At 38.0% G+C, this 21,872-nt stretch overlaps 1 protein-coding gene across 1 annotated transcript in view; it reads right to left on the reverse strand.

The window, feature by feature from the left end:
• LRRC7 (leucine rich repeat containing 7) overlaps window positions 1-21,872 on the reverse strand; it is a 114,158-nt gene that overhangs the window by 83,928 nt on the left and 8,358 nt on the right. Inside the window, exon 5 of the mRNA XM_026074542.1 lies at window positions 20,947-21,003. Within this exon, the coding sequence (XP_025930327.1) occupies window positions 20,947-21,003 (57 nt within the window). The remainder of the gene's footprint in view (window positions 1-20,946; window positions 21,004-21,872) is intronic.

The following is a 21,872-nucleotide window of genomic DNA, read 5'->3' on the forward strand; positions in this document are numbered from 1 at the left end:
ATGCAATGATAAATACAATTGTGGATGCAATATAATATTGCTACCGAAGTAGTGCCTGTGTCTTGTATGTTATACTTCTACAAGACAGGACAGAGGAAAGTTATAAGGGTTACATACTCTACTTTCTTATGCAGCAATTACAGAATTATATTTCCATACCAGTTTATGATAAATGGATATCACTATTTTCCAAAGAAATTAAAAACAACTAAAAGCAATTATGTTGCTGTTTTGGGAAATATCTGCTGTATTAATTCAAAACAATATTTTCTCACACTTTTGTTGCACACAGCAACCTTTATTTCAAAGTTGTTAATAATGTGACATCCAGGAGGTTGCTCCAATTCTATTATTTTAAACCTTACAACGTAACTTCAAATTCATTCATGAATCAGTTTAGAAGTTACATTGTAAAATTAATACTTAATAATTTACCTGTTGCAGAGTAATTAAGTTTTAAACAGGGCTAAAGCATTAAATGCTACAATCACAAAGAGCTGCTTAGCTATACGTCACTTAATGGATTGCACAAAAATCTCTGAACTAGTTTTAAATGAATCTCAAGACAATGTATACCATTTCTAGAATATAAAACAATACATGTGGTGCATAAAGCAAAGGATCGCAAGAATAAATTAATCTTTCATGAACTAGTGAACCCAGGCTTCAAAATAACAGAATATGCTTAATTAAAAATTAATTTTGAGGATACAAAATATTGTTACACATGGACTGAAATATGTAACATATAAAATATCTATAATAATAGAATAATAATATATGTCAACTTTAACTATCAAAAATAGTGATCATTTCAACTTTAATTATATTTAAGGACTTACAATTTTACAGTCTGTGATATCAACTCACAAATCCGAGAATATAGCAGAGACCATGGAATTATGCCTAAAACAAGTCTCTGAAGATTAAGTAACTCCAGAAACTCTCAGTTAGTTGTGGCRCCGTTCTTTGCTACTTTTATAAGGTCTCCTTATTAATGCAAGCAGCAGTTCGGAGCAGACAGCCCGCAAGGCACACCGTTGCCCCGGCTGCAGGGCAAGCAGAAACACGCAAAATGCAGGACTGCGCCCAACATCACTGGCCTTAAGCATATGGAAAAAGTAGCCAACTCACTAACAGGGATTAAACAAATGGCACAACATTCTGGACGGAAGAGGCAGCCTCCATCAGCCTTTGTGTATCAGAATTGTTTGCTTTCATAGTATAGTTTGGGAGAACTACCTCAACACAGTCTACTCGTGCTGATGCTCCTGAAGCTGCCATTTCTGGTGCCCGAAAATCTGCGGACTCCACATCCTCTGCTGTTCGTGCCACTGTACACTCTCAGGCGATGGCAAGGGCACGCTCTTCATCTTCAAATGCTAAGATGAGAAAAACCAATTTCAATGCCCAAAAGATGGAACTGCTGGTGCAGAAGGTGTCTAAACACAACCAATTCACCTATGGCACTGAAGTCTTGTGCGATTTTATCTAATTCTTCATCAAGGGGTTAAAATAAAAAGCACCATAAAGACAGAGAGTCCTACATACAGAAACTGGAAATCAAGTTCTTCTCATGATTCAGTCAGAATAAAAACACATGGACACTCCATTTCAGGAAAAAATGTTTTTGTGCAAAATGTAAGGATTTCAAGAAAACACCACTGACTTAAAATATTGCCTTCAATATACGATCCTAAATTCCCATCAGCGTTATTTACGGTAGAAACAGATCAGATCTCTAAAACTGTTCTTTTAGTTCAGGAGCCAGTTATGAATCACTCTATAACCGGAAAGATTTACTCAACTGGTTGTATAGAAAGGTGAAAACTTCACAAATTTGGCCCTTGTTCATACATGAATTTTTTTCCCAACATAGTTTTCAGTGTCATCAGGGAAGGGCATTCTAAATTTCAGTTTAGATCCATTTCTGCTTAACTGATTATATACATAAATAGAGTGCACAGTAACTCTCATTACCCAATGCAAAGCGTCTGACAATATCAAAACTTCATGAATAAAATTTCTGTAATTAAAAAATATATATATATATTTTTTTTAGCCTCCTTTTTTCTCTCCTTGGTTTGCATCCCCCTTTCTGGATCCCTCCACCTTCTTCCTGATAAATAGCTTTGTATAATAAAAAACAAGGTTAACAAATGTTTCTACTTTTTGGACTAAATTACATGAAAGTCAGCCTTAGCTGGCGCGCAGCTTATCTCAGAACATTCCCCACGGCACGTAACAGACGCTCCTGACAGATCCCTGCTTGGGGGCTATTTGCTCACAGCACTGGGAGCAGGCTGCGTTCTGCAGCAGCAGCTGCTCCGTCAGAACGGGATGACGAAGGGGACATGGCAGGAGAGCACGCAGCTGTGGGCTGCTCCTCTGCAACAGCAAGAACGGGCTGTGATGGTGCAAGGTGTGCGACTACAAACACAGGGTGCACGTTGTACTTCTGAGCTTCCAGCAGCCAGAAAGGTGGCTAAAGCAGGCTAAAGAGTCATTTGGCAGCCCTCTTCCCCCGACCAGCATTAACCACCTTTGCACCCATGGTGTTATTAAGTTATGAAGCAGCTGAAACTTTCAGTTTCTTCTGATTCAATCAGGCTGCTTCATCAAAATGTAATAAAAACATGAACAAGGGTGGACTGCTGACTCCTACAGCCACTTTTCATCTTACTAGTATATTTGCACCTATCTCATATTACCTGTGAAACTAGGAAATTAGTCTTTCTCTGTATCTTTACGTACAAGTTGAGCCCTCGCTTACAGCAAAGTCCCTTTGTGGCTTGATCAGAATTTTGGTAATGCCAAAATTTCTTGGTGAAACCAAGACATTGGATGTCTCTTCCATCAACATTAAAAATTAAACTTATCCCAGGGCCTATGCTCATCCAAACTCATCATTCAACTGCATTTATGGGACCACTGATCAGCAAAGCATGTTACATAGCTATTGACAGCGTTTACATTTTCCTTGTCATATTTAAGAAGTTATCTGTACAGTGTCTGACAGTCATTTTCCTGAATGTTGGAGCCAGATAATCTCTGATATACCAATTCACAGCATGACCTTCAAGTGTCCCGTTTTGCTCACAAATCACTTAGTAGATAGCAGTACATTACTTTTACCTACTTTAATACAGAAAATTGAAAACCACCACTTGACATTTTGTATTTTTTGCTTCTTGTTATCCATTTATTAAAAATGCAGAGGAATGCCCTCCAGAACATACAAGCAAACATGTGCCCACTTACTGGATTAAATGACCTTAACTAACCTACTGTCCCTTTTCCAGAAAGCAATGTTCATTTCTGAACCCCATACCAATCTTAGAATGCTACTTTCAATGAAAAACTTGAACCTATGAAATTCGTGTTTGCAAAACTTCTAAGTGTAACTGGTTAAAAACATCCAAATTCAAATAACAACCACCATGCAGTCTTTTGTCAGTGAATTTCAAAACTAATATTCCTTGAGGGAAATGACTTCGATGCATTAGAATCACAGGGTCAATACATCCTAACAGTCACTAAATCTTGGTGCCAAATTCACATCAAGCAAACTACACATAGCTGTTGAGAGCCATGATCTTGCTATATGAGGTCTGCATTTGGTCTAAGAGGCAATTATCATCTTCACTTACTATATGTGTAACGTAGGTGACATAATAACAATAAAAAACTCTCCATATTCTATGAAAACACACTGTCACTAACAGTTATGAACCCAGGACCCATCACAGTATCTAAATTCAAAACTACTGAAACAGAGCAAAATTGACTTTAACAATCAGTGCAACAAAGATCACCTCACTGGTTCTGCCTAAAAGAGGGGGTATCTGGGAAATGGTGTATTTGACAAATTATATGTGTTTACAGTGTAAAATTTAACAATTTAATAATTTTAGCAAATTTTTTTAATTAAACATATAAAATGACAGTAATATTTGGCTTCTGACTCTCACCATCTTGAAGATGGCAGAGAGGCAGGCTCTGTTTCCTATTCCTAAACGTTGGCTAAAAATAAACTTTCATCAGGATATACAAATATATTATTCAAATCTAAATAATTCAGCATATGCTTTATATTATCAGATACTAGTTTTGCATGGAATGAATGAACATAAGTTTCAGGCCTATTTTTAGAATAGAAGACTGAAAATGCAGTTTTGGCCCCATTTTCCCACTTACTTTAGCAGAGACCAGGAGGAAGGCCTAAATTAATGTGCTGAATACTTAACCAGGATGAACCAAGCGCAAAGGGTATTAACAAAGAGCTGGGGAGCAAAAGTTAACTGAACCTGCTAACACAAAAAACAAGAGTCCAAGAATGTTACTCTCAAAACTAAACTTCTTCTTTAGCAGTCCTTTTGATCCTTGTTTCTACTTAAATGTGGCCTAAAGAGAACATGGAAAACTAGGAATATTTCCAAAGGTAAAGCCAGAGAAATGAAATGGAGATAAGATGTGGATGAATTTGTGATGAAAAAATGTCAMAATTCAATAGCAGTCTGAGTATTAACTGAGGAAGAAGGATGGGAGTAGTCAGATGGCGAGGAGTGCACAAGCAGAGGAAAAAGTAGAACAGAACTCCTGCTGTTGCTAGTGAAATATCTGTATATAAAATATGCACATCATATAGTTACGCTCCCTCTCAGAAGCGTGGCTGATGTCTTCTTCATAGTTTACCTCCAGGAGAGTTTTAACTCTAGCAGTACCATTTTTAAGATTTGGAAGATCTCTACTAACAGGCTCTTTAAGTTAATTCCATTACTACACTATTCGGAATTCTGGGGGTGCAGCGGCTGCTTGCCAGCTGGGATAACATCACAAGCAAGTTAACCTCATCTGATGTACCTCACACTCTGGGGAATGAGTGTCAAAGACTAAGCCAGTGTAGGACTTCCATCTAAGAGATACGGCTTAAAAAAAAAAAAAAAAAAAAAAAGAAGTAACTGCAGGGTCATAAGGGCAATTTTCTTTTTCAGCTATCAGAGAACTGTTACAGCTATATTCCATTAGGAAGTATGGCAAATATGTGCAAGATTTGTTTCATAAGCCAATTAGGGGCAGCAAAGCTGCAGTGCAAATCTTGTGAGCTTTAATTGAACTTAGTCTGTTGGAGACATTGAGAGGGAGAAGCAYTGAACAGCCATATGTGCCAAAAGACAGGCTACAAGGAACAAGTACTGGGTAAAACAGGTAAATATCATCTACAAATATATTTTAATAGGAAGAAATAGCTCACAAATATGTACAAATATTAAAAAATAGCTAACAAAAATCATTAACCAGCTACAAAGAATATATTTGTAATATAAAATGATAACCATTATAATTTATTCAGATTTATGCATTCTGCAGTTTTCCAAAAGTAATAGTCAATCACCTGCTTTATACGTGTTAGAACATAAGTGGTCAAGAGTTTTGCCTATTTTTTTTAATTTTCCTAATTGCTGTTAGATTACATAAATAAAATATCTCACTGTACACTGAATTTTTAAAGTTTTGAGGGAAATGGTAACACAAGGTTTCCTTGCGCATTCCACAAAGCTGATTACAGATTAAGTGCCATCTGCTGAGCTGCCTTTGGTGAACTTTGGGCGCACTGCAAGACCTCAGGCAACGGGACAACTTTTCCCTCTCATGTAGAGGGACAGAAACAACCACAGCTTCATTTCACAGCTCACAGCATCTGCAGCTACAGGTTCTACGCTTTGATACAACTAAGGAGGGCAGCAATTACAGATGCCCTTTTACATGTGTTTAGCTCAGAATGATCAAACCTTAATCTGAAAACCTATTAAATGACAGGAGCGCATTACCCCAGAGCAACTGGTTTAACCATTATTCAAAGGTAACGCAGGAAAAGAGAGTCACACACAGTGCAGCGCGTACAGACACTCGGAGGGGGAGTGTGCTACCTGCACGTCAACACTGCATCCGGACTGCAGTTGAGAAACGTGCTTCTAGGAGCCTCCTATTCCAGCTGGAAAAGGAAGGGTCTCTGATGGTCACGTCAGGTAAAAACCCCATCCTGTTCTCAATGCCTTCCAGTGGTCATCTCTCTAGGGAAATGCCTCTTGAAGTTTGAATTGCATGCAGGTATTTTTACTTGTTAGGGTTTTTTTGGTTGTTTTTCGTTTTTTGKTTTTTGGKTTTTTTTTAAAGTAAAATGAAAAGGATACTGACTGGTGGTGTCCTGAGTATACTGAGCCATTTCCTTGCATGTCATAAACCAACCATACCCAAGAAAGCAGAGCACAGATCCTGAACGTAAACAAATTAGATCGCATTAATAACAGTCAGAATAAACTCCTGGGTCTTTAGCTCCGAACTGTTCTGGGAGGAGCTCAGGGCTCTCTTATAATTAAGAACAAAATAAGTGGAAGGTGGACTCAGGTGATTATCTATGTTTACAAGTGTTCTCCCTCCTACCACTTTCTGTTGTGAAGTGTCTATCCAAACTTCAACCCTACATGTCAGATATAAACTCTTTTGAAAAAAGAAATTGATTTTGGACCTATTCGATGGATGTTAAAAATAAATAAATAGAAACAAAAATGCTTGGGGTATGAAAGAGGCCTACACACAAGTCCCTAACTTCTGCTATGTCTGTCCTTTACCCATCTAACACATTAAAATCATACAACATGAACACTGTCCTATAGGAACCATTAATTGCAGTTCATAAGTTAAAGTAATGTCAGGATTGTCCTAGATGACAACGGAAGTATTGATATATGATCACTGAAGTACAAAAAGTTCTGGCTATACCTTCTCCTTAAACATCTCTTACTGCAGATACGGGGAAAAATTGGCATTACTAACTTTAGACAAGAACATTTAGGGCAATTTTTCATCCCCATTTCTGACAAGTTTGACCCAGTATATATGTTGGAAAAGAACTCTAAAAATAGAAAAACAATATAATACATTTTCTTGAATCTTTCTTGAGCAGCCAATATATTTAGTTTAAACATCCTAATGGGGAGATATTTAGTGGTAGCTGCTTGTTAAAATACTGGCAACGTTTTACTGATGTACTGTCAAAGTATTAAGTCTTTTGGAAGATGATAATTAAATGCAACCTGAGTTACTTTAAAAAAACAGGTCATCACAAAGATGAAAACATTTGTAACCTCAAAATGTGGGAAGCAGTTTATACCTTTATAATAAATTAGGAGGAAAGTAGAAGAGCTTTTCAAAAGATAGCAGTCCAAAGTTAAGCTTTTAAACCTGTATTTAAATGCTTGTAGACTGATTTACTGTAAGGGTGACTGAGCACTGGAACAGGTTGCCCAGAGGGGTTGTGGTATCTCCATCCTTGGCGACATTCAAACCCAACCAGACATGGTCCTGGTCAACTGGCTCTAGGTGACCCTGCTGGGGCAGGGGGTCAGACTAGATGATCTCTAAAGTCTCTTCCAACTTCAACCATTCCGTGATTCTCAGCTTCAACGCACTTAAGACAATTTTTCCAAATCTACTTCCTAAACTGGGATTTTAAAAGTAGTAAAGGACTCGGGAATAAAAGTGTTATTGACGTCAACAGGACCAATGTTCTTAGGTCACAAGAATGCTTTTTACAACTCCATCTTCAGGAATAGTGGAAATAATTACCATTTTTATTCAGCAAATTTCATATCTGAAAAAAGGTAACTGATTGTGACATGTTTTAGATGTCTGAACATCTTTCTGAATCTTTTATTATCTCATTCCTGCTGAGACAAAACTAAAGAAACAAGCAAGGTTGTATCTTCAGTCTTCCAACACCGCAAAGACTGAAAAATGTTTGCAATTATCTTACAAAGTCAAAGCAAAGTGGTATTGAAATAGGGAACAAGAACAAAATAACTTTACCTGACAGTGTTTCAAACAGTGTTTTGATTAATCACCAAAGATCCTTCAAAGTGATATATGCCAGTTTTTATACTAAGACGATTATTTACAGACGAATGGCAGCTTCCAAAAGATACARTGTATTTACGCAAGAACTGATTCTGTGTATTTTCATAATTTGGAATAAAGTCTTAACTACAGACGGGCATAAGAGCTGTAACGCTCTACAGGTTTAGATACTTCCGATTTGCAAACTTTAACCTCTGCAGAATACCTACTATTATTTTATATGCATTCTGTCAAGGCAGAATCTGCCTTACTTCATAATTAATATTGTTTTAAAACAAAATACCATGTGCTTTTTATATACTTTTTATAATGCTGCTTAGAAACCTTGATCCTTTGAGATCCCTTATAACACAGTCTCACTACTTTTAAGAAATGACCAGCATAAGAGTTGCAAGTAATTCTGACACATATGTATTTATGATAAGCACAGCTGCAACAGGACAACCTCTACCACTTTGTCTTGCTCAATGTTTCTGTCCAATTTGCTTGCTAGACATTTGTAGTTTTGGATAGTTGGCATATTGGTGCAGCTCACAGTAGTTTGGTAAAGTAATCCAAAATTTGGCATTTGCAGTGCAGCTTTTAAAGTTCTGGCTTATTTTTCAGTTGTGAAAGAATTATGGTACAGCTAGGTTATTGGCCAGGTAATAAAAGAAATAACAGTCCCCGGTTCATACAACTTTGAATGTAGTTAAAAAAAAAAAAAAAAAGACACAGAATTGAAGTTCAGAATTTTTTAAAAAGTAACATATATCCTCCCCCCACACTTTATAGAACAATACTTTCTACTGTTCTACCTCTAGATTTTGAGGAAAAGAAATGGAAAGAAAGAAAGAAAGGATGTTAGAGAAAAGTGTCAATTTTTTACACTGTATGTATAGAAAAAAATAGAAGTACACCAGAAATCTAAAGGACAGAAAAAATCCATTTTATGAAATTTCATAAGACTGAACTCTTCTAGGGAAAAATGGGATTTTACTCCTGCTCCCCCTTAGCGTTGTGTTGTAATATATCTTTAACTGAGAAGCCATAACAGGTACTTTTATCATAGAAAGACTGGTTTCACACTTTCATTTGTTACCCAGAAGGAAAAACGTAATACATAGTTCCTTCTTGTTTCCATTCCTGTTTGAAATGTCTTTCATKGAAATTTTTGGATAGTATTGACCTTCTGTGCTTTCAAATTGCTGGAAGCAAACAGATCCATTGCCCTTTATCATGAAAGATATTAAAACACTGATAGTAAAATAGTACCCCAAAATAAGATAATTTATGGAATTTTTTGAGAACTGCGCTTTTGCAGAACTAGAATGCACAAGTACTGTTGTAAAAAAGTGGCAGTTAAACCCCAGAGATTCATTACAGCTTGAGACATTTGAAGAGAGAAAATAGAAAACACAGAAAATTACCTACTTTACATTATATTTCCTACGATGATTTTTCAAGCAGGCCGTGATTCTTAACAGAAAACATATTTATCAGTAGCAATTCTCAGAAATAAGACTTTGTGGCTTAAACACATTGTCTGTATTTTCACATAGTTATATTTTATTACAGTCAAAAGCTAAAACAGTGCAGTCAAGAATGAAAAACACTGGTTTACATTTTAAGACTGAGAACACGTCAATATAAAAACACTAATTTTAACACAAGGAAAAAAAAACCCTAACATCAGCATATCTTTAAAGTTGTTTTACTTCCTAACTTGAGCTGACAAACATGTAATATTTTGGCAATGCAGGAAGATTGAACTACAAGGACTGCAAACCAAGGGGACAGAGATAATTATAAAATAAATATTAATCTTTCAGAAATGTGCCGATTGAAAACAAATAAAGCACAATAAAACAACGCATGCAAACTTCTTCAAACAAATATCAAAGAGCTGATCAACACAGAGTCTTACAATGTAATTATAGCGTTTGCGATAAAGACTTACCATTTAGCTGGTTTCAGCCAGTTTATTTAACAATTATCCAAATTTGCCTTACACAGGAAGCAGATTTGACGTAGCCAGCTCAAACCTCCAGGACTGTGGTATGCACCACTTGAGGTTTATCTTTCCATAAATTTCTGATGAAAACTACCCGTTTCTGACAGAAGGAGGAACGACCGCCACAGGGGGCAGAGCGGGCAGAGCGAACGCACATCCAAGCTGGCCCCTGCCTGTCCGCACACCCAGGGCCAGTTCCTCCAGCCGGTGTGGGACAGGGGCCAGCACCCCAGTGCTTCCCTGGGCCTCCTATCTCCCCTAGTGTGTAACGAAGAGATCCCCGAGCCAAAAGTGTTGCTTTTGTCTTTCTGCAAAACGCAAAGTGATGTTTCAATCTTAAAAGGGGAGGAGGGAGCGTGAGAGGAGGAGAGACAGTACTCCCAGCACTGCGCAGAATCTGACAGCTCTGATGCATCAGAAACTTCTCACTGCTGCCTCTCATGGCCAGCTCACCCTCATCTGCTCCTGGGCCAACCACACACAACAGCATCCTTTGTCTAGACAGAAGAGATAGTTCTCTTCCACGTTGCCTGCCCTGATGATGTGCATATGTACAAACACTATCAGGTCTGCCTTTGCCTTTCGTTTTCTTAGATTAAATAAGCCGTAACTTTCAGGGTCTTCTCATAYGATATATTCTGCATTTATTAATCTTCTGTTAAATTAGGACCATCTTTAGATCTTCCTTACCCTTGTTTCATTTGGAACTTTTCTTCCTTTCTCAATAAATCTAATTATCAGAACTACACAGCTATTAAATGAAGTCTCCCTCATTCATTATACAATGTCACAAACACTTCCTTATCTCTAGAGAAAAATACTGTGACAAAGAACATTTGGCTTTGTCATGGCTGTATTATACTGATGACTCAGACATTTTACACCCTGCTAATACACTCAAGTCTTTTTCTCCAATATGATTTCCAAAGAACCCCTACTTTATAGCACAAATTCTTATAAGTCCCTCAGTACATGACCTTGCACACTGTACTATCAAATTTCACCCAGTTTTTAATTGCTGTAGTCTTCAGAATTACCTAGTTCTTCCAGTTTTAGAAGCCGTACTTCAGAATTTGATCTATAATTCGTATTTTTCACAAAGCAAATTAATTCTGAGTAGTAGCTAAAGACAGAGAGAAGTTCTGTTTTTCTCTAACATTAGCTGCCACAGACCCACCCCTTCAGTAATGTCTCCATTTTACATTATTTCCTAAAAGCATGGCACTAAAAAAAAACCAATAGTTGTAAAACCTACTATCAAGAGAATGAAAGACGACATGAGAAGTTACAGCTTCATGTGGGAAAGTGAGTCATTATGATGAGCACAAGAAATACAAGTATTTTTTCATAAATTAATAGCACCTACAGTTTCTCAGCACTAATGATTCACTATTTACAAATGTAGTTTCTACAGTTTTTCAGTTTTACCAATCTCTATTTAAAGAATTCCCATGAATCCTTGAAAAGGTGTTTTCCTCAGCTCAAGCAGCTCTAAGAGCAAGGATCATACTAACTACTTTATCTTTAATTTACTCAAAGATTTTTGAAAAAATATAGGCAGGCTTCCTGATTGCTTGGTGCAGCAACAGCAGGGATACAGTTTCCAGATTCTTTCTTGAGATATGAAATACTCTCGATTCCTCTCAAGAATTCAACAGGAGATTAATGTCCCAAAACGTTCAGTTTAGAAGTGACAGGTCTGCTGACATTTGTTGCTATGAAGAACAATGAATATTCATGCTGAGTTTAATCTCAGAAAATACAAAATTCAATGCAAATTAACGAGCCTCCAAAGGAGTAGTAACCAGACCTTGCTTAAATGTGATGAATGAAAAGCCTTTATTGTTACATCTGAAATGTGCTCAGATGATTCATTTCCAGCTAAGCTGTGTCTGAAGAACTAGTAGAGCTTTACTTCATTAGTGTAATAACTTTGCACTGTCCTGACTCAGCCCAGATCCTCAGCACACAACAAGCAAAGTGGTGAATAATTAGTGAGGGGGGGGGGGGGGGGGGGGGGGGGGGGGGGGGGGGGGGGGACCATCGCTGGATTTTTTGTTTGTGCGACTGTTCCTAAAACCCTCGGCCAAAAAAATTAGGAAACTTACAAATTTAGATTTAGGGGTACCTCAAAGAAATATACTTATTCATGGTATCAGGCCACCCTAGGAAAAGTGCACTCTCACTTTCCATCCCTAAGAATAGTCCAGTCTAGGCAAGCTAGCCCACAAATTAATCCAACCCTAAATCCTGGTATCAGGGCAGCCTGATACAAGGAATATATAAATACATAAATACATAAAATACCTGATACCATTTCCATTGCACTCTGATACCAGGAATCACGTTTTGCACAGGGTGGAAGTACTCAGCAGCCAGTATAGTCTAAACTTTGATCCTCGTCCCACCCTGACTTCCCTTTTCGCCTCTGATATGCTGCACATTCCCCAGCATCACTTCCATTCTAACACTGACGCTCAAGCTGCCACCCTGCCACTGCTCCTTTTCTGTCTTGTTTTTGCTGGGTTAGTTCCCAGTCGATGAACTGGTTGACAATGCGATGGCACCAGCRCTCGCACCAGTGCACGAACTCACAGTGGAATTCAGCTCAGGTGTTGTGGAAGCCACAGAACTACGTGTGTGTGTGTGTGGGGGGGGGGTGCGTGTACATGTTGGTGTATTTACATATGTAAATGAATTGTTATATATAGCCTCTACATATCTCTGCTTTCCACATACGCTGGTGTAATTATGCTACCAAATATTTTAGGCTGTACTGATTCCTTCTTCTCTCCTGTGAAGGTTTTTTCATCAACCTGACTCCTGTTTCTTTCGAGCACCAATGCAAGGGTATGGGTTTTTGATGAAAGGTGTAACTGGCACCCTTTATTACTAATCCACATACCAGACTGTGCTCAAACTCCTGGAGAAAAGTCAAGATGGACATGAAAATATATTCTGTGTTCATGTGAAGACTGCCTAACATAGCTATCTTATCACTTACAAAGAAAGCAATACCTAGGGAAAAAACCCTAGAATTTAACCAGGTGCCCTTTGGTGGTAGGACAATAACAACATATACTATTCAATACTCTGAATTTATGGCCAATTTGAAGACAAAAACTTCTGATTTTCATTTTGGGAGAATATCAATGTGTATTTGGAAGATCTACTCCCTAATAGTAAATTTATTAAAAATTAAACATCCAGAAAATGGGCACCAAGCCTTGAACTGCAGCCAGAAATGAAAAAATCAAACCGCTAGGTTGACTGCACATTATGGGGTTGACTCCCCATAATGTAAAAGTTCTGTCTATAGTGTAAGAAGCACAAACGTGACTTCAGTATTTGCATCTGCTGCGAACTTTCATTCAAATATCATGAAATAACTTTGCAGAAACAGCTGATTCTTTAAAGAAAGATGTACTTTCTATATCAATATATATTAACACAAATAGAAGTTCTTAGTACCTGAAAGTCAGACACATTCAGTAAATTCCATGTCTCAAATAGTGGAAAAACATAGAGGTAGTTTATATCATTTACATAATTCCTCCAAGGAAATTATTAAATATCCTGTGCATCAGACAGCTTGGATTAATCATACAATTCAGACAGCCACTGTCAGATAATTTTGTGTTTCTCCAAGGAATGTCCAATATTTACAGCCATTCATAAAAGGGCAACCTTAGAATGACGTATAGGCCTTGGAGAATGCAGTTCTAACACAAAAAGTGTTTGGTAAATGGCTTCAAAAACATCAACACACATTATTAGCCTAATAATTATTTAACCACTAGGTAATAAAAGGCCTCAGTGTGCAATCAGACAGGAAAACAGCAGTCCAATTTGTCTGTATCAGAGGTGAGACAAAGCGGTACGGAGAAGAGGGTAACGGTGGTGTGAAAACCGTTTATCTGGAACCAGTGGGAGTCCCGAAACAGTAATGTGAGCACGTATTTCACAGTCTCCAAGTTATGCACACACAACCATGTTCATACCTAACATTTATCATACATAACTCATATGTAACATTGATCAGGAAAAACAGTAACTTCTGGTTCACTATTATGATTTTAAAATCACTATTATGATTTTAAAATATCAAAATATATTTGTTAAGTTGGTGTGCTCTCAGTAACATATCTCCTCTTTGCTCTTTAGTTTTATGCTTGTGAGAGTTTGGGGAACAAGAGCAGCGCAGGCAGGAACGCTAGATCCCAAGGGCAGCCAGGCGCCAGGCAGAGGCGCTGCTGGGGAGGAGAGGGGCGCGCGCCAGCATCCCCTCCCGGTGCCTGGGAACAGCACGAGCACTCACCCCAGCTACCGCTGCCCGCCGCGCGTGGGTGCCTCCAAACCAACGAGGGAGCGAACAGATCATTTTACAGGGAGGTATAACGCTGACTGGCGTATCAGCGTGAGCTGGGTCGGACACAGCGCCTCCAGCAATGGGGTGTGATGCTACACCTCTTCACTAACCATATATATGTAAATATATATTCGTGTGTGTGTGCATGTATCTATATATGTATGTATGTATATATGCATATATGCTTTGATACCTTTAAATGAGCTGCACATTTCAATTGTGTATTATTTCTTATAAATTGGAGAAAAACTCTAAGTGGAATGTTTTCTGTTTCAATAGACACAAAACAAAAAACACACCTGTGATCACAGCTTTTTATAGCACTGACAGAACAGAATATTAAACCAATGTACTTCAAGATTTATTGTTTTTAAACATCATGCTTTTATTGGAAAACATCTGGTTTTCAGTTAACCAAAGGTAATGTAACTAAGTAATTTTAGAGGAATATTCATTAAAAGAATTTCCATAAATAAGCAAAAAAGCATAAAAACGATATTCTGTCAGAGAAGCAGCCAGATATACTTGAAAACCACAGCATACGGTTCAGACTGCCTAGAAACAAACTCATAAACCCAGACCTAGCCAGACTAAGCATTTTGCACAGAGCTATAAAACATGGGTGGATCACGTGGCCCTGGGTGCACCCAAGGCAGGCAGCTCCCGGCCCAGGAGACAGAGCTCTCTCCAGACGAGAGGAACCCGGAGATGCCGCACGTTCACTGACAACACCTACGCACATAATACTGAACAACCTACAGGGATAATACTGAACAACTCTAAAAAAAACAACCAGACCCCGTCCTGTTGAGATGGCCAAAAGAAAGGTGGAGGTGCTCACTAGGTGCACCCACCTTCATGATTTAGCGCTGAGGACAATTTCTTTTTGGCGTGAATTCGTATTGCGTCATCTGTACTTGGAGTCGCACTGCGCACACTCCAGCGTGTCACTGCTCTCTCTGCAGTTTCCCTCCTGGGAAACCACGGTGGTTGTGCAACGGGGCGTAACACACCCCAATTGCAGAGCGGCCCCAACTGCACGCGGGCATCAGCAGTGCTCCAGCACTGGGGTCCTCCAGCAGCCAGCTTTCTACACCTGCTGGGTGCTCGCCAAAGCTACCAACCGGCACGGGCTTCGCTGCCAGTAAAGATGCGACATGGACAAACAGTCCTGGGACCGTAACGTGCTGCAGCAAATGGTCTGCCAGTCCATCCCCTCCTGCACCGCGCAGCGAGGAACGGACCCGCACGGCGTGAGGAGGCATTCAGGAATAACGAACGCCTGGTCTCCGAGTTTAGTAGACCCAGCCTTTTCTCAGGAAGGCTCTGGACAGTCGAAGAGGAAAATAATCACAGTGAGATGTCCTCACCATCAGCTAAGCAAGCTAAATCTCTGCTGGGAGAAAATCGAAGGACATACACAGGCTTAAAACAATATAATACCACCTGTCAAAAGGGCTTGAGAAAGTCCAAAGGCAACATCGCTGAAGAACAGAATATGGGAGACTTAGAAGACATCCTTCAAGAAGATGAAAATACGTCCAAAGCAGGAAAATAGAAAAAAATGGTTAAATATAAAAGGCCAGAAAATATCTTCAGAAATGTTTGATAAAAGGCATAAAAACTAATAATAAATCTTTCTTCAAGCACCTCAGGAGCAGGAAGTCTATCAGACACTGCAGAAAAGGCATAAAAGGAATGCTCAGAGAAAAGAAGGTCACAGCAGGAAAACTCAATTTCTACATTTGTAGTCAGTTTGGGAAGGCTACCATGCTGAAACGCTTACCGCAGAGAATGAATTGGGGGAATGAATGAAACTTGAACGAAACTACAGACCAGTGACTTTGACATCTCTACCAGATAAATTAATAGAATCACTTCCGAACAACAGAAAAAGGGGTAATGTGGACAAATATGACACACTGGGAAAATCCAACAGGGTTTCCGTGAGGAGAAGTGATTACTCAGAAATCTATCGGAGTTTTCTAAAAGAGTCGGGAGTACAAGAGATCTGGACAATATCAGAGAGGCTACTCTGATTTCCAAAAGCTGTGTGAAAAGATCCTTCACTTAAAGTTCTTAAACTAGGCATCCATGTGATGAGAAAAGGTCCTCACATGGATAAATGAATAGTTAAAGATGGGAAAAATGATCCATTTTAACTGAGTGCATGTAGCCTCATGGAGGAGCAGCCAAGAGCAGTCAGGCTCTGGGCTGCAGGGCACGTGCTGCTCAGGGTGTTTGGAAATGACACAGAAAAGGATGTCAAAGAGGAAAAGGTTTACAGAGGACACCAACTTATCCAGACCTTGCCAGGCCACTGCTGCAAACAGGCCTGGTGTGACCTGCGGGACTCTTCCGACATTCTCCATAGAAATTTTCTAGGTTGTTCCTACCTAGGCAGCCCGTTTGCCCGCATCGTCCCATCCAGATTGAACTACATCATTATTCAGCAGGACGTAAACTGGGAATTACCTATCTCTGCTCAGAGAAATTACACAAACACAGAATAATTAGACACTGAAGCACAAACAGCCTCATCCAAAACCAACTGAAGCTATCAGGAAACTCTCCTGATTTTAATCACTTTAGTTTGGGTACAAAATGCCTGAAAACATCACCAGTAATTAGGAAGCCTCACTTTTAGCTTCACATACATATTCAAAAAGGTAGTTTAACGGAACAGAACGCTGAAGAGCTATGAGGAGCCGCGCTCTGTACCACACCGTCCCGATCCATTACACGGTAATGCAACACGCTGTTACAGTGAGTAAAAATCAAGCGCACTGTTATCCAAACAGAATATCAGAAGTTATCTCGGTTAGCTCTTCAAGCCAAAGGCAGCCTTGGGGTCTAGCAGGTAACATTGTTCAAACATAAGAAGTGTGGTCAGGATCTCAAAAATCCTCTAAAACATTTAACAGAAATTAAAGAGAACAAAAGAGATTTTTCTATTTTTGTCACATAAATTAATGCATTAATACAATATTAGAAATTATTTGCAATATTGGCCAAAGATTTCAAAATATTTCTAAATGTTCAAAAGCTCCTGGCAACGGATATGAATAATATTTAATCAAACCATATGAAACAGAAAATAAGTGATTACGTAAAACAATATTGTGAGAAACCATAGACTAAACATACATTTTCAGTATAAACAATTACTAAAAATACCAGCCAGCCTACTATTTTCTGAAGAGAAAGTATTGCAAATAGAAAATAGGAACAGCCCACAACATTTTCATTTGAAAAATAATGTACGTATCTACCCAGTATGATGCAGCAAGAYGGGGTTACTTTAATGTTTGGTACGCTTGTCAGAAACAGAGCAGAAAAAATTTCAAAACAGTTTACGAACAATGCATTACTAATTTTCTACCAGGGAAATGTCTGGGAATACAGTGATATTTTTGCCCATATTTTAGATAAAATTATCTAAAAATACAAATTTAAAAGTCAAAAAGCTCTTATTTTTTAATGCAACTTATATTAAATAGGTGCATTTTGGAGATCTATGTTCTGGTTAGAAAGTCACCTTTCGGCAAACTATTGTTAACGTTTACTTAACTTGATCATTTTGTAAGTACTTTTAGAACCTTTGGCATCGAGTTACTGTGGATATACAGAGCAAACAGAGAGCTATGGTAAATACAAAACACATTTAATACATGTTCATGCCAAAATGCTAAATAGTTCCTTTAAATTTTTATATACATATATATGTATATATGCACAGAGCACAGCACGGAGCAGATGAGAGAATATGATCTTCTTTTTAATAACTCCTGTCAACAACTTTTAAATTGCACTTAATATGGTAATAGCACAGAGTTAGCAGAAGTTACTTAAAATGATCATGCAGCATATAAAAATCAATTCCCCTATTAAAATAAAATTATTTATTCGCTTTTCTTTGCATGTCTTTTCTTACATTAGAACTACTGGACAAAGTGCCAACATAATCAGGTTATCTTATTTATGATAAAGCAAATAAATTGTAGGGTAAGAAGGAAAGTACATGTCTGAAAGAGCTACATCACCTTTTTTACAACTAGATTATAATATATATTCAAATTTATATTACTGCGTTTGTTTTCCTAACTGCAGCTTGCTTCACTGTAGGCATGGCTTTCGTGTCACCATTTGGCTTCTCCTACTGCTCGAGAAAAGGGAACGGTCCAGCCTTGCTGTAAAGCCGGGTGCCAGACGGAGCCGGCATCCCCCGGCCCTCGCCACTCTCCTCCCGCAGCCTCCCACGCTCAGCCCTGACCCTCTCCCCTCCCGTACGCAAACAGCCGCTGCTTTAGACTACTAGGTAATTTTTTATATAAAAGAAATCAAGTTCACCCTAAGTAGGAAGCAGGACTTATATCCCCTAAATTAATGCTTTATCGTGTGTGTTAAYGCCTGTCCATCCATTGCACTGTGCATTTTGTTTGTTTGCCTGCAGAGAAAACTGCTCTATGGCAAAAAAGGAGCCCACAAAAGCATGGATCTCCCTTTTTTGTCCCAGTTGATGCAAAAATGGCTGGCTGTCAACTTACTTTCTTGTACTTTTATTTTATTTCAGAATGCAGCTGTGCCTTTTATCTATCAATTTTCAGAGCATTTGCACAAGCAAATACTTTTATTTCTAATTCATCTCAGTACTATATAGCAAAGCCTTCTGCCATAGCGAAGAGCTGACAACAAACATAACTTTGAATAATGCTTCCCTTGGTTACAGGGATGAAAGAATTTTCTCACTTTAAAAATTATACAGTGGGAAAAAAACACATTCAACCACCTTAACAAATACAGTGCTATTGAGAACAAAAGCAACTACACTTCAGTAGGAATCTTCCAAACATTTGCCAAACTTGAAAGGACAAAATTTGCCTGGCAAACACCATCTGATGTTTGGTAAACACCAAAAACACTTGGCAAACACAGGTATCACAGAAGTAAAAAAAAAAAAAGAAAGGAGAAAAAAAAGAAAAAAAAAAGAAGAGAAATCATTTCTATTAATAATGATGTCAAACAACCCTGCCCAATCCTGCTGCCACTGAAGCGAACGACAAATCACTTACCACCTTAAGTAGCATTGGAATTAGACCAGAAATATGAAAATATTCCGTATGATCAGAATTCCCTCGTGGAAATCTGCTGACCCCGTCCCAGCACACACACATCACCAYTGACTCTGACAAGCACCTTCTGTGCGCAACAACAGCGCAACATGTTTCAGTATTTGTAACTGCGTAAATTATGTAACCGGGATCTGTGGTGAGGAATGAGAAATCCATAGATATTCCTACCGTGCAGGGTGAACTGCCGCATGTTGCATGGGTTTGCCACTGGCACAGAGGAACACAAGGATAAGGGATTCTACCCATGTTGAAAGGAAGCACTGACACCCCGGTCTCGCCCACTGAGACGAGACTGCTCTGTTGCCTTCTAGAGGGACTGGTGTGTGCGAGGGGGTCTAGATAACATATCTATACTGTACCATATAGTCTTTCAGATGATAAAGACTTCAAAGGCTACAAGTTTGCTCTACTGAACGGGTCTCATTTAAATGCAGATATAGGTCTTTGTAGCTGACTAGAATTTGTTTTTGCTTTTCTAAAAAGTAAATATAATTCAGAACAGAGGAAATAGTAAGTTTATACAAAAAAGCACATGTTCCACTGAAACTATGAATATTGCATGACAAATACCTTTTCTTTAATAAAATAAGCTTTACCTTTAGGTAAACGCCCACAGGAAGCAGTGAAAATGTCCCTGTATCATATAGGCAAAATGCCTACACAGGATATTTTGATAAATAYGTGCTTAGGAAAAAGGGTGCCCTTTTTTCAAATGATCTAAGTAATATGCAATTCAGTATTAGCAAGGTTTCATAAATAGTCTAATGCCACCATAATAAATCTCACTTACAACGAGGCCATACACTCCCCATTTATAACAATCCCAATATCCATGGATATCATTTGATTGCTAAGGATTCTTGTCACAGAAAACATTTATATAACATTGGTCTGAACACAAAAACTTATTTCTTGATTTTGCAGTGCTATTTGCTGTTTTTATTATGGAATGTGTATTCTTATTTTTCCTTTTCTTTACTGCTTCTTTTTAAAATACCATTTAAATGCAGGTCAACTCATAGTAATCCCCACAGAAATACTTTTTTTTTTTTGTAAATGGTACCAAGAAATAATACCAAATTGGACATTTCTTCAATATTCTGACAATGCAAATTTCTAAATTGTACTGTGAATAAACAAATGCAATTAACATCTGTACAGATCATACGGTGAGATAGTCTACTGAGGTCACAATGAATATGTTTTTAATAAATTAATTACTTCTGGATGAGAAAAATACTGTTACATCATCACTAACCAGGGATATCTCATATTTTGTTTATATGTCATTTTAATAAATGTTACATTATAGATTTTGGATGTTGAGTTATAGTCTGCTGCTTACCAATATCCACTTCCCTTTATATTTTATATGCTTGTGTTTTTCCAAAAAACGCTTCTCACTATAATTTCTTTAAACAGTTGAAAAAGTAACTCTTAACAAAACTAACACAGCTGCATTGCTACCAATGAAAATACTTTGCACTTTTGGAAATTTCATGTGAAAGGAGTTATGAAAATATTCCATCACTTACTTTGGTAGAGTTTTCAAGTGATTTTCTCTTAACTCCAAGATTCTCAATTTGACAAGTCTAGAAATAGTGTATTAAAGAAAATAATTAGCCCAATCAAAGAATTAGTTCAGGAATTCATAAGAATGATTTGAAACTACTTATTTCAACAAAAAAAGAGACTGCTTAATGCACAATAATGAGATACCCAGATGTTGTTGGTCTGAATATAATACAAAATCTGTTCAGAACCAAATAGATTCATATTTGCATTATATTGTTTTTATGTTCTTCTCTGGATTCCTCTGAAGAACAATGACATATATCAGTTTTTCAAAATAACACTAAGTTATTTTTCTAGGCAATTCAAACAAGGCAAACATCATAAATTAACTTATCTCAAACATTTCCAGATCTGTTAAAGGGTAAAAAGCAACTGTTGTACAGTTCACAACTTCTTTTGGCATTTTTTTGAGTCTTGACTTCTGCAGCTCCACACAGGCAGACCAATGCTAGAGAACAGATCTCCATCAAATTTAATGTATTTTAAGCAGAAGTTGAACATATGCTTAAATGCTTGTATGAACTAGAACCTGTATACAACAGCACTTCACATTTCAGTATCATTGTGCAAACACTAATTGGCAATATTATTTAAGCCACAACAATAAATTTTGTGAAGCTGAATAATGGGTAGGAAGGGGGACACACATACAGGCTAGCGAGCAACAAGTGCAATGTCTGTATGTTAATGCTGGAAACCTGTGAAACATGAACATGACAATCTCGTTCCACATCTGTCTGCTCTACTGTCTTTTGCAAATCTTCTCTCTTGTTCTTGCTTTCTTATTTTTGCTTTGGTTACTCCACTACACTCAGTCATTTCTCATCCTCCTTTCTGACTCACAGTGCTTTTTTTTTTTCTGTTCATTTTTCTATAGACATAGACC

Source organism: Apteryx rowi, unplaced genomic scaffold (assembly GCF_003343035.1).
Source record: "Apteryx rowi isolate R43461 unplaced genomic scaffold, aptRow1 scaffold_39, whole genome shotgun sequence".
Classification (NCBI taxonomy): domain Eukaryota; kingdom Metazoa; phylum Chordata; class Aves; order Apterygiformes; family Apterygidae; genus Apteryx; species Apteryx rowi.